Below are 13,553 nucleotides of genomic sequence, written 5' to 3'. Positions count from 1 at the left end.
TTTACTCATTAAGGACAACTCCCGTGGCAAGTTGATGATGTTATTTGTCCATGTGTGTTCCAGCCCTATGGAATGTATGGAATGCATGTGCTAATAAAACATATTTAAAATATAGTTGTGATGCTCATTAACCTTAGGAAGTATTAAGTTGTTTTTAGTTAGCGCCTGAATTCCATACATTCCATAGGGTTGGACCACACATGGACATATGACATCATCAACTTGCAACAGGGGCATTTAATATCATTGTATTATTTGCGGCTCATCTGCGGCTGTTATTTACAGTCAGTGGACTGCTGTGGGCACTAGATAGATGCTGCAAAATATTCTTCTATTTTGAATAAAAAAACTGCAAAACAAAAAAAGTCTTGAATTACCAAGAACAAAATGAACACAATCTCTCATTATCAATACAGTAGACAGTCAGTCAAATGTTATTAAAGATAGAAGTGCATTGTTGTACTATGCAGAGGTGTCATGTATGAAATTTGGTGTATATATATTTTTTTTTAAAAACCACTGCTGAGTGACCGGCTGTCAGCATTGAGCAATTTTCTTATATAGGGGGTATAGTATAGCCCAGGCAAACTAGCTAATTTTGGACCTCAAAATCAAAGTAATTAACAGAATGTTTTTCTTCACAGACCATTTCTATTCACCAGAACAACACATCAAAAGTCCTAAGAAATCCTAGTTGCCAATAATGTCCACCACATTATTGTCAAAAAGCCATAACATTTTCATTCATCTGAGATTACAGTTGACTTCCAAATACATTTTGAGGAAAGGAATTGATCAATTGATCAATGCTGACTGCTGTCAGCAGGTGGTGTCATGAATGTATGTGTATAGACAATATTTTAGGCCATTAAAAAAAAACGATATACGAAATTTCATATCCCACATCAGGGGCTGCCGGACTATAACGACTAATGACTGACTAATGACTATCTAATGATTACGAATACAGGTTGAGGGCACCTAAACATTGTGAACACCTCAATGTTAAATTGGCATTTTTTCCTAAATGTTGATGTGTTAACTTCATTCCTATCCTGTCTATGTTCCCAACTGACAAATAATTATTCCAAAATAGCTCTGAAAGAGGTGTTCTACACAGCAAATCCTGTTTATTTAACTCTGTGAGAATACAAATGAGAGTACATTTCTACTTTCTGACTTACAAATGAGTATTTTGAGTATGGTGATTTCTTTTGATTTCAATACCAGTTTGAACAACAGTGCGTTCTCTAATAATCTTTGGGTCTAAATAATCAAAACACAAAAACGAATCCCACCCACTTCTTTACACCTGTGATGAGACAACACAGTTGTGCTACTTTTCTATATGTATGTATGCAGAATGATAAATTGCATCTACAGTATATTTTCAGAGTAAACCTTTATTACAAAATAAGGACAAATATGCATCCGTTTTAAAACATCTCAGAGGGCTAATAAACGTGTTATATGCATTTTTCTATTCTGATTTACCATATAAGTATTTGAAGTTTGAAACTAAACCAAACAACTCATATAAACAAAATAGCCTCAAGTGATTTGGTAAACACCTGAATTGATACATCATATATCGTCTGTCGGTAACCTCATACTGTATGTCTAAAACTTGCTTTTCAGGATTCCAATTCAACAACGCCAAAAGTAGCAGATCGACAAGCTCAAAACTTGTCGCCTTTGCGCCGCTTTTCGAGCTTGTGGATCTGCTCCTTTTGAAGCTTTTGTGTGCCGCTGTAGTATGATGAAGTAGGGCGTTAATTTACGAAAAAAACACAAAAAGGTTTGAATTTGGAGATAGATTTCTGCCCTATACGTCCTCCCTTTCCTGAAAACTACAAATGACGGAGCTTGTACAAAAACACCTGTATTCCTGTGATGTAACAAAAAGCTGATTCTGATTCAAAGCCTAGCAGTAATGATGGAGATTGATAGGTTCACAATCATTGTACAATAAGTTTACTTGCATTTTGGCACTTTCATGTGTCCCGTATGGATAGAATTGTTGCAGATAGATGCAATGAAACAAAAAGGGAAAACATAAAAACAACTAATAATCAACAAGGGAAACCAAACTCTTTTATAAGTAAAGCGATGCCCTGGAGCTACGCTACAGTATGTTAAGCATTCAGGCCCAGGAGAGAATAGGTGTGTACAAGAGAAACCACTGATGTCAGAGAAAACTGTATATTTACAATCTAAAGAAAGAAGCCCAAATGTAACAAAACTCTATAGTTCTGTAATAATAACAATTAAGACAAAATAAATATCTTGGTTTTGTAAACCATCTACACCAGGGGTCTTCAACGTTCTTCAGGCCAAGGACCCCTTAGCTGAGAGAGAGATGATGAAGCTGGGACCCTCATTATATTGTATAAAATTATTTTCTAACTTTTTTTTTTGTTTTTGTAATCCTTCAATGCAACTTGATGAGAGGCTTTCAAAGCTATCAAAGCTAGTTCTTCAATGTCTGTTGAAAAAAACATTCCTATAACACAAACATGTGGCAGCCCCCCTGTAGTAAGTCTGAGGACCTGCTAGGGGTCCCGGACCCCCTATTGAAGACCCATGGTCTACTCTACACCAATGGTTCTCGGTGCACCTGATTCGAAATGCTATCAATGTGGTCCAGAGACCCTCAGGGTTCCCTGGGAGTTCCAAATGGACCTTTACAAGTCTGTAACACTGAGAGTTATGGGGATCCTTGGAATTAAAACGTTTGAGAACCACTGGTCTACACTATTTGTTGACAGAAATAACAGTTGAGGTTAATAAAGAACGTGTGATACAATGACAGTTAAAAGAGCCAAAAAGAACACCACGGAATATTAAAGAGAAGCTTAGAGTGTCCATCTTTGATTTGTGTCCATGTTGCATCCTTGGAAGACCTCAGGCTCCAGACAGGAAGTCATGACCCAAACAATCTGCAAACATTAAAAACAAACATGTAGTGTCACTTAATATCTATACATTTCCCCTCATATCAGAGCATTATTGTCTTAATAATATGGACGTAAGTTTCTACATATCATCACACATCAGTCCGGTGGAAACCTTGTATGTCCTTCTGAGGGCCCATATGGCTATTTTAGCTACTTTTGTGAGAAACTGTAGGGAATTTACAAAAGCATAAAAATGCACAAACTCACAGGATCATGCAAAACATCATAAAGATGTTCCACAACGCAATGAAGATCCGGAAGTATCGTAAGCTGAGCAGGAACTCCCTGATATTGTCACCTGAAAGACAAAACATTAAATTAACCACTTGAACCCCAGCATCTACTGTATATTCTGAGGGGAACATTTGCCAAAAGTAGCTGATCTACAGGCTCACAATGCATCGCAACATGTTGTGTGAGCTTGTAAATAAGAACATTTTCAAGGATTTAAGAGGTTAAACTAAGCCAGTGATTCTCAACCCTTTTCATTTCAAGGAGCCCCAGTTTATATGCATTAGACCACTGTTTCCCAAACAGTGGGTCGGGACCCATCTTTGGGTCGCGAACCAATCGTTATGGGTCGTGAGTAAATATCTCCTTTTTTTTCCTGTTCCCTACATTTAGAAAAAGTGTATATTATTTCAAAAGATTTTAAAAAGTTTAAAAATCACAACTTTTCATCAGTTCCACAATTAAACAATTCCAACATTTTTCAAAAGTATTTCATAAATAAAATTTAAAAAGTGTGCTTGCTTGTAGATCTACTATTTTCAATAGTTTAGGTCCCCAGGGAAAATATCATTAATTACTTTTGACCATTTATGCATCAAAAGCAATGAACAAACTATACTTTTAAGAAATTGTCCAAATTGTCAAATAATACCTAAGAAGAAAGAGGCAAACATTTTTTAATGAGCTGATCTACAAGCTCACAACACCTCGCAACACAAGGCGTTGTGAGCTTGTAGATCTGCTATTTTCACAATATTTATCTGTGGAACCGAGTCAAACTCGGTAAATGTAATGCCTCAACTCCAGCAATGTAATGCCTCAACTCCAGCAATTCCAAGTGCTTGTCAGGGTGGAGGGGGGGTCCCCGACTCCCCAGTTCAAATATGATTATTTTGGGGGTCACAGCCTGGTTGAGAACCACTGACCTAAGCAATACAGTCTACAGACTAAATCGTGAAACTAGAGTTGTTCCGATACCAATACCAGTATCGTAAAAGCTGCCGATACTGCCTAAAATGCTGGTATCGGTATCGGCGAGTATGCCAGTCTATGCCATTCCAATACCACGTCAGTTATCACATGAGATTTAATTTATAGTATATAATATTTTGAATTGATGTTGCACTACTGTTTTATGTTCTTACTGTACAATCTACATTCTTATTTTACTAACTTGGAGCTGCACCTTAACTATGATTAATGGATTTTTTTATTCAGTGGTTCAGTGGTTTTCAAACTTTTTAATTTCAAGGACCCCCAAAACTCTGAGTTATTTGTTCCGGGTCCATTTGGTTCCATTTGTACACTCAAGAGTTACAGACCTGTAAGGGACCCTTTGGAACTCCCTCAAGGAACCCTGAGGGTCCCTGGACCCCACTTTGAGAACCAATGTCCTAGATTTTATTTATTTATTACACATTGATATTGGATCGATACTCGGTATCGACCGATATGCAAGTTGTGAGTAGCGGAATCGGGAAGGAGAAAATGGTATCGGTACATCTCTATATGAAACACAGTTGTCACATTCTTGTGACACACACACACACACACACCAGTTGTCGGTCCTCCATGTTCGTCTCCAAATCCTCCTTGGTGTGACTCCTTTCTCTTCCTGCAAATTAAAACATTTGTTTGTACTTGTTATTTTTAATTCTGGAATTTGCTTACTGATTATTTGTATACGTTCAGTATTTTCTCAGGCGATGACATGGAATGGTAACCAGAAGACTCGCCCCAAAACACACTCGCCCCCATTTTTTCTGCAGACCAATCGCCCCCAGCGGTTCTTGTATTCTTGTATTTATTTAGACAGGCGACTGTGTTTTGAGGCGAGCGTTCTTGTATTCCATAGTAGTCTAAGTCTAAGTAAGTAGCCTACTTACAGTTTGAAATTCAACACAGCTCCTGCATTCACAAGCAAAGTCCTGCAAGTAACAATACAGAAAGAAATTATGTGAAAATTAGGCATGCAACAATTGATCAAACTAATCGATTTAACTGATGAAAAGAAAAGAAAAAAAAACAATAATCATTTAATAATCAATTAATATTTTTGGACATGGTATTTTTTAGGCTAAAGTTTACTTTACATTTTTTTGTGTGGATAAAATGACAAAATGAATGAAAATAGCATGGGTAGCTGCACATCTGCTATTTTCACTATTTGTGCATGTTTGTTGTGCAACGAAATACAAAAGAACACAAGTTGTTAATTGAATTGTTTGTAAATAAAATATGTAAACATAAATATATTACAAAATACCTGTTTCTCGTTTATTCGACTAATCAAAAAAGTAATCAATAGAATAATCACTGAGAAAATAATTGATAGTTACATGTTTGTGTTGTTTACAGCTAAGCTAACGTGGTGAGCTGGAACCAGTAAAGCTTGTTGTCATGGTACAAACACACATTGTACAGTCATAGAAACACAACAGCATACATAACGTTACATTAAGAGACGTGTCTAAAGTGCACGGTCTCTTTTCTCAAATGGATTACAATTATTTTTACCCGAATATCAGCAGATCCCCCAACATTTTGTCCACATCACATTAGAGACGCCACACATCCGTATCCGCATACGTCATCAGCGCATCTGACCAATAGGCGTTTTGAGGCGCAGTGCTTTGTTTTCGGAATTTGACAACCTATACAATTATGTGACGCAAGAGGGCGCTGCTGTTTCACAATTTTGGAAAAACGTATAGTGCGCGCGACTCTAGGAAAATGAAAGTAGATTACATACAGTGCCACTGCCTATCCTATTTGTTTATTTATCTATTATCAAAAATGATTAAGTCTATTTGCCCCTTACATCCACTAAATAATATCTATATAGCTTCAGAAAAAATAACAAAAATATATCAGGCTATAAAACAGTCCATAGAAGGCTACTGCAGGCTTCTGTACTGTAGGCTACATAATATGGATTGTTTATGGATAATATGGATTGTTTTATAAAATTGCAGGCTACTAATACTATTAATTGATTTGAGCACATTGGTCTTGGTATTTTAGACCCTCAATGAAAGCACTCTGCGCCTTTAATGGATGGATGCGAGTTCTTTCATGGCCTGGAAGATAGACAACGGCCTATTGGATGACTATTCATTATTTCATTACAGTGATTTTTATTGGATGTAATTCCTAATGAATGTTTGTCACGGCATGCAGCAACGACCTGAAAGCATCTTATTCTCACAGCATCCAGAACATGAATGTGTAAATACAGTAGGCTATCACGCGTATAGCCAAAGAAGAGAACTGTGTTGGTTGTATTCTAAACCAGAAATTAGGCTGCTACTATTCGAGATAGAAAAAAACACATTATCTCTGCAACGCATCATTTAGCTCTGATATAATGACAGTCATGGATGAACTTCAACAGAGTGTTTGCATTTTTTCCCTTTTTGGCCTGTACATTTACAAAAACGTTCAAATTTCAAATATGAAGTGTATAACCCATGTCCAAGGATGTTACAATTATGTTCGGGCCCTCAAAAGTACCCGTATAATATCTGTATTGTACAATAAAAGGCATTTTAATCCGATCGGTGGCCATTTTTACCATTTGCTTTCAACAACGTGACCCTATCGGTTGGGAGGTGTATTGCACTCTGATACATTATAACTCTATGAAAAAAATGACCACTGATCGGATTAAAATGCTTTCTATTGAACAATATGGAAAATGCGGGTACTTCTGAGGACCCGTATATAAGTATAACATCCGTGGCCATAGGGTAAGCACTTTATATTAAAATGTGAACGTTTTTGTAGATGTACGAGCCAAAAAAAGAAAGAGTGCAAACACCAGGTTGAAGTTCATCCATGACGGTAGTGACATTACGCATCATGACATTAAGTCCGTCGTATGACGACGGCGGCGCATGCCGACAAGAGTTGCGCGCTTGCAGATCGGCTCCTGTTCTTGGCAAGCCAAGCGACAGCGCGCAAAGTGTGTGGCGCCATGATGCAGATGTGGTACATAGCCTATAAATAGGATTGTAAGGCTGTGCAGATGTATATATCTGTGTGGTGTATTAATAGGAGGACGGCTTGAGTGTCAGCCTGGCTGTCAGGGTTGTGGAGGACCGGTGTTGAAGAAGACGGGGTGCACCGCGGCGACACGCACGCCGGAGAGAAACAGGGGACAGTGTCAGTCAGGGACAATATCATTGTAATTATCAACAACACTACATGCGACACGTGTAACCGATCCCAGTGAACACCATGGAAGTCCTGGCAGCTCTCAACCTGGGCGATCTGGCTGGCACTTTCTCGAAATTGGGAATGTTTCCAGTTTTTGATGTCGCTTATTATATCGTCTCCATTCTCTACCTCAAGTATGAACCCGGTAAGTGCGCAGTTCTTCCTCGTGTTTTTGGTCTTCTGACATTCTTCATGAAAATGTTATAGCAGTTAATTGCCTGCCATGATAATAAGCAGGCTTATATTTGCATTCGTTTCGATACACTGATTGTGTAAGCCTATGTATGTATTGTTTAATCATGTTTATCTCTCACACAAAATCGTACCACTGCACTGTTTACAAACTGTTACTAAAGTATTCAATCAATCAATCAATCAATCAATCAATCACTATTTCAATTTGTTAGTTATTGCTCAATTAATTTGCCATTAATACACAAACGCGAGGGAAAACCTATGCAGCAGGCTAGCCTACTACTGGTGTAGACCATGATATTCCCAAAAAAGGCAATCAAATCTTTTCCTCCTGTTTTAGCAGTCATTAGGCTCCTAGCAGCAACATGAACTACTTTCCACAGAAGAGAGACTTGTTTGCCAACCAGTCACTGCAGGGGATTATCTCAACCAGCTTGATTATATAATGCTTTTAAACTTAAAGCTTTTATTCATGATTTGCCTCTGAAAACTAACCAAGGGAGCTGGAGGAGCAGCATGAAATCTGATAGACAGACAGTGCATACCAACAGCTTCAGGCTGGGGAATAAATAGAAGAGCCTTAAATAGAAGTTAGTGGGCCTCAGACACACACACACACACACACACACACACACTCACCCACCCACTCACTCACTCACCCACTCATCCACACTCTCTCACACACACACACACACACACACACACACACACACACACACACACACACACACACACACACACACACACACACACACACACACACACACACACACACACACCCTTTGTATGTTTAACAACATACTAAGCAATTTGAAAACAATTTGTGCCAGCCAGCAATCCCATGCGAGAACTTTTCCCAAAAAGTAGTTTGCAATGTGCTGCGCTGCAACACACTCATAAAATAGAGTTGAACTGTTTCTCTTTTTGACCCCAGCGGTCCCTTCAAGGGCCCCTGGGGTCCCTGCACCCCACTTTATGGCTGTCATCATGTTGTGTTCTGCTGACAGTGAATCCTTTTATGTTCCTCAATATTTTTCCTTTTTCGCAATAGTCAAATTGGACTCAAATTGATAATTTCGACACCCTCACAGAGTTAAATTACTGTTTTTTGTACACATAAACACACGGTTAACTGTGACCGTTGCACCACTTTGTATCTAATGTATTCATTGTAATAACACCCTTCTCAGTCACCACAGTCCTTAGTGATAGTTTTACTCAGAGAGTGTACAAATGGAACCAAATCCAATTGGTTCCATTTCTAAATTTTCATATAAATGAAATTTAACAGGATTTTGCTGTGTACACATTAGTTGCTCCATGTGCTTTGGTATAAACACACTGATAATCTTCAGCCAGAATTCATCCTCCAAGCCTCCAGGACCAGGATTTAGTGAATTTGACCCCATAGCCACACTGCACATGCACCAACTGAAGAGACCATTTGTTTTGCAAATGAGAAACCTGTTGCTCCTGGTCTCCACACAGAGTTCACCCACATGTCACTGTGGTTTCCTGTTCACTTCACTCCAGTGTAACACACCACACTTCAATAAGCCTTAAGGGGCTTGATGTTGAGCAGAGTGAGAGAGAGAGTGAGAGAGAGAGAGAGAGAGAGAGAGAGAGAGAGAGAGAGAGAGAGAGAGAGAGAGAGAGAGAGATTGAATGTAAAAAGCACTTCATTGAAAACCATTTTTCTTTGATCATTTTACGCAGGACGTAACAATTTAAACCCTCTAGAGAGTTAGTAAACTGGACCAGAGTTGGCTTGGACCTTTTTTTTTTTTTTTTGTTTTTACCAAATCTCTTCACCAAAAATAGCCGATCCGTTGCTGTGAGCTTGTAGATCTGCTATTTTTGTCTAATGTTCCCCCAAAATATGGATGCAGGGGTGGATAATGTGCAGGAGTAGATGATCAAAACAGTCCATCATTCTACCTACATCAATTTCTGAGATTAGACCAATCAAAACATAAGATAAGTAGAGGCAATCAAGACATAAAGATTATCCAAAACAAACAAAGAAAATTACACATTTACAATTTTTGTTTGTTATAAAAACATAAGACAGAGACAAAATAAAAGACTGACCACAACACACAGGAAAAAAGACAAAAGACAAAACAAAGGATAGCACTAAGCTAAACAAACTACAACTAACGTAACCATAATAACACATTAAGCAAATAAATAAATATGTTGGATTAAAACAAAACAAAAGCTATAAACTTAAGAAAGAACAAACTATGGGACTAAACAACACTGAAAGAGAGAGAGAGAGACAGAGAGAGAGAGAGAGAGAGAGAGAGAGAGAGAGAGAGAGAGAGAGAGAGAGAGAGAGAGAGAGAGAGAGAGAGAGAGAGAGATACACAGAGAGAGAGAGAGGGGGGGAGAGAGAGAGAGAGAGAGAGAGAGAGAGAGAGAGGGAGAGCACAGGGGTCAAAGTTTAAGTCGGGCCCAACAGTTGCAAGGCAGGAGAAGCAGGGAAGCTGCATGTATTTATAGGGTGACATTCCTTAGGATCAGATTGCTCGACTCGAACCGTGCGCTAATCGCACCACAACCCCGATACCCCCACCTGTTGTTGGGGGATCTGTAGTACCCAGGCTCTTGACTACACTTATTACACTTATGTTCACAGTCTGTGTAGTAATACGTTACTTGTTGTAAAATTTGGCAAGAGGGTGTGAATTATTTTTCTTTTTTTTACGCTGTGGTCACGTCTGGGTTCAGTCAATATTGGGTGATATATGGTTGCATATCATTATCAGGGTGTGCACCAAAATGCTCAACCAACTGTGTGTGGGTAGAGATAAGCACGCACGCACACACACACACACACACACACACACACACACACACACACACACACACACACACACACACACACACACACACACACACACACACACACACACACACACACACACCCCAACTGCTTCACCAACTGCACCAACTGCTTCACCAACAGCTTCACCAACTGCTGTAACTGTCACAAGACAAGACAGCATGTTTATCACAGGAAACTCTTTATATTCTCTTCCTTCATTCATCTCCTGTGGTGTCTTTTGTAGTATTTGTAAAGACCCCTGCCACACTGCCCTGGAGTGGCAAGTCTTATCCTGAGTAGATTTCTGTCATGTGTCTCCACTGCAATGTCCCTCTGATGACAGTGGACCGCTATCATAAAATAGTTCAGCCCTGTTTATGTTCTCATACCTAAAGACAGTGACAAGACAAAAATGTAAAGTAAACACATATAAAGGGGGATGTGCAGCAGTGTAAAAACATGGCAGACTGCATAAGAATGACCAAGCAACACAGCTGCAGCCTGCACCTAATCTAATTAATAATGGGTCAAAAATCTTAGGGGGCCCACAGTGAATCTTTGTCCCCAGGGCCCAGAATTTGGTGCTACGCCCCTGAATGGGTGTGTTAGATTTGGTGTGCACACCGAAATGTAACACACCTATTATTACTGCACTGCTTACTAGCCTGCCATGTTTTTAATCTGCTGTAGTATTGAATCTGAATTGGAAAACGAACTACAAAAGTAGCTTAGGGTTTCATGGACCTTTAAAGAGAATTATTTAGGCCAGCGGTCTGGGCACCTAGGCTCCAATGTAGCCTGACATAGCCTGTCGTACAATGAACTATGAATTAAGCTTTCTTCATTCACAGTGTAGGCTTCCCTTAGGCTTAGGGCTAATGGGCTATGTCTTATCAATAGATGCCTTATCAATAGATGCGATGAGAGGGTGCAGACTAGCGGACACCTGGATTGCTACCCTCCACTCCCTCCTATCCAGCATCAGGGTCAGGGTCAATAGACCATCAATAGAGCAAACGTTATTTACACAATTCAACAGAATAAAACAAAGCAGGTGTAAAATGGATAAAACTTGTCAGAATGTATAAAATAGGGATTTATTTGGGTTAATTGGAAAGGAATTGGCTACGTTATGGTTTTAGTCTTTCATTGGATAATGTTTATGATGTATGTAGCTATTGATGATTTTCTTAGCTATTAGTCTATTGACTTCGATTAAAGGAGCAGTAAGTGATTCAGATTGTAAATGTTTACTATAGTGTTAATTCCCAGTCTCTCCAGCTCTTTAGTAAACAGAAAATGCATTTTCATGCCTGGATACCAATTTTATCCAATCAAGAGAGAGAACTCATACAGGATACAGGATAAACAAGTTAAATTGGGAAGTGATGACACAAAGAAGTGAGCAGACAAAACTGGAACTGGAACACTATCAAACTGAAGCTGATAAATGGGTTTATTTCTGTTTACTGAAAGAGCTGGAGAGACAGGGAGACCCCTGTTACTGAACAAACACTCTATAATCGTATATTACATATACTATACCTTTAATATCTAATCTACAACAGTGGTTCTCAACCTTTTTAATACCTCAAAAAGAAAGAAAAGGGAAAGACCATTACTGCATCAAAAGTAATCAACAAATTATACTATAAAACTGGTCAAACATTGGCCAAATTGTCAAATAATATAAGAAAGAGGTAAAAATTTGAAAATAGCAGATCTACAAGCTCAAAACGCCTCGCTTTGTGAGGCGTTGTGAGCTTGTAGACTCAACTCCTACATTCCAAGTGATTATCAGGGTGGGGGGGGGTCCCCAGTTCAAATATGATTATTTTGGGAGGGTCACGGCCTGAAAAGGTTGAGAACCGCTGATCTACAACATCTACAAATCAACAACATTTTGATTATTTGATTGAAATCGATTTCCTTTCAAAAAAATGATCAATTAAGGTGCTGTGGAAGTGTCCCGTCGGAGTCCGGTGGCGTCCTGGCTGTGTGCCATGCTCTACTGCTTCGGGAGCTACATCCTGGCAGACATCATGCTCGGCGTCAGCCCCCTCGACTATTTCCAACACAACAGCCACATCCTCCTGGCCTCAGCTGTCTGGTGAGAAAGTTCACAGAATGCCTTTGCCCTTCACGGAGGAAGAGATAAAGTTTCAAGTGTGTACATTATAAAACTTAATGGAACATTCGGCTAAGAGGGTTGTTTCACCTTCACAGCTTTTTTGTTTCAATGTTGTTGCTCCGGATGTCTGTGTCCTTCACCAGAATGGGATATTATTAGCGCAAGTCATTTACTTTTGTGTTGTCTGTGTCTTTAAAGCTAATGTACGATCGATACGTTTTATGTCCATTGTCTCTTTCTCCCGATGGAGAGAGTTAAAGCTGCTACACACTCCGTCAGAACAGCCAAAGTTCGTTTGGGTAGGCAATAAATTCTAAATGATGTCATCAAAACTTTGGATGGCTCACTCTCCGAACTCATTTCGGCTGTTCTTGCACCGATCGAGATCTTCTGATGAGCCGAAGTAGTTCGGCTTGTGTGATTGGCCAGAAGTTGATCGGATGTTCAAGGCGGGTGTGATTTATTCAGTATTGTTTCCACACTCATTCTGCCAGCGGTGAAAGCAGCGATAATTTTGAAGAGACGTTTTCTGCGGAGAGGTGCTAGTCTCACGAGCAGTGGTGGGAGAAGTACTCAATTTTTTTACTAAAAGTATCAATACTGCAATGAAGAAATACTCTGTTAAGTAAAAGTCCGGTCATCAAAATTTACTTGAGTATAAGTACAAAAGTATTGGCATTAAAATATACTTAAAGTACCAAAAGTAAAAGTACTCATTACGCAGAATGTCTAATTTCATACATTTTCAAATGCATAAACATCTTTTGAAATAGCAGATCTACAAGCTCACAATGCGTCACACCGGGACGCATTGTGAGCTTGTAGATCGGCTATTTTCAAATGGCTGAAATATAGTATATAGGGAAATGTATATGTGGTTAATTGTATGTTTTGTAATAATCACAATCTTCAAAGTAACTAGTAACTAAAGTTTTCGAATAATTGTAGTGGAGTAAAAAGTATAAAATGTGCCTCTGAGATGTAGTGGACT

General features: G+C 39.0%; 2 protein-coding genes across 2 annotated transcripts in view; one reads left to right on the top strand and one right to left on the bottom strand.

Annotated features, from left to right (window-relative positions):
* Positions 1-1,876: 1,876 nt before the first annotated feature.
* On the bottom strand, positions 1,877-5,788 carry smim7 (small integral membrane protein 7). Its single transcript, XM_080430149.1, has 5 exons — positions 5,706-5,788; positions 5,075-5,116; positions 4,745-4,803; positions 3,165-3,255; positions 1,877-2,939 (listed from the first exon to the last, which is right to left on the bottom strand). Exons 1-5 carry the CDS (start codon positions 5,729-5,731, stop codon positions 2,924-2,926), a joined length of 234 nt encoding a protein of 77 aa, XP_080286275.1. The 5' UTR covers positions 5,732-5,788; the 3' UTR covers positions 1,877-2,923.
* A 1,444-nt stretch (positions 5,789-7,232) lies between these two features.
* Positions 7,233-13,553, top strand: part of tmem38a (transmembrane protein 38A) — a 12,857-nt gene continuing 6,536 nt past the window's right edge. The window contains exons 1-2 of the mRNA XM_080431060.1: positions 7,233-7,551; positions 12,385-12,541. Coding sequence (XP_080287186.1) covers positions 7,428-7,551; positions 12,385-12,541 — 281 coding nt within the window. The 5' untranslated portion in view covers positions 7,233-7,427. The remainder of the gene's footprint in view (positions 7,552-12,384; positions 12,542-13,553) is intronic.

The sequence above is a fragment of the Gymnoscopelus braueri genome (genome assembly GCF_963280865.1).
Source record: "Gymnoscopelus braueri genome assembly, chromosome: 6".
Taxonomy (NCBI): domain Eukaryota; kingdom Metazoa; phylum Chordata; class Actinopteri; order Myctophiformes; family Myctophidae; genus Gymnoscopelus; species Gymnoscopelus braueri.
This window is presented reverse-complemented; position numbering and strand designations above follow the sequence as displayed.

Coding starts and splice junctions, on each gene's coding strand:
- smim7 (XM_080430149.1), bottom strand. CDS start 5,731: ATGTTGGGGGATCTGCTGATATTCGG. Junction 5,117..5,705: donor GGGGATCTGCTGATATTCGG/GTAAAAATAATT, acceptor TGTTACTTGCAG/GACTTTGCTTGTGAATGCAG. Junction 4,804..5,074: donor GCTGTGTTGAATTTCAAACT/GTAAGTAGGCTA, acceptor TTTAATTTGCAG/GAAGAGAAAGGAGTCACACC.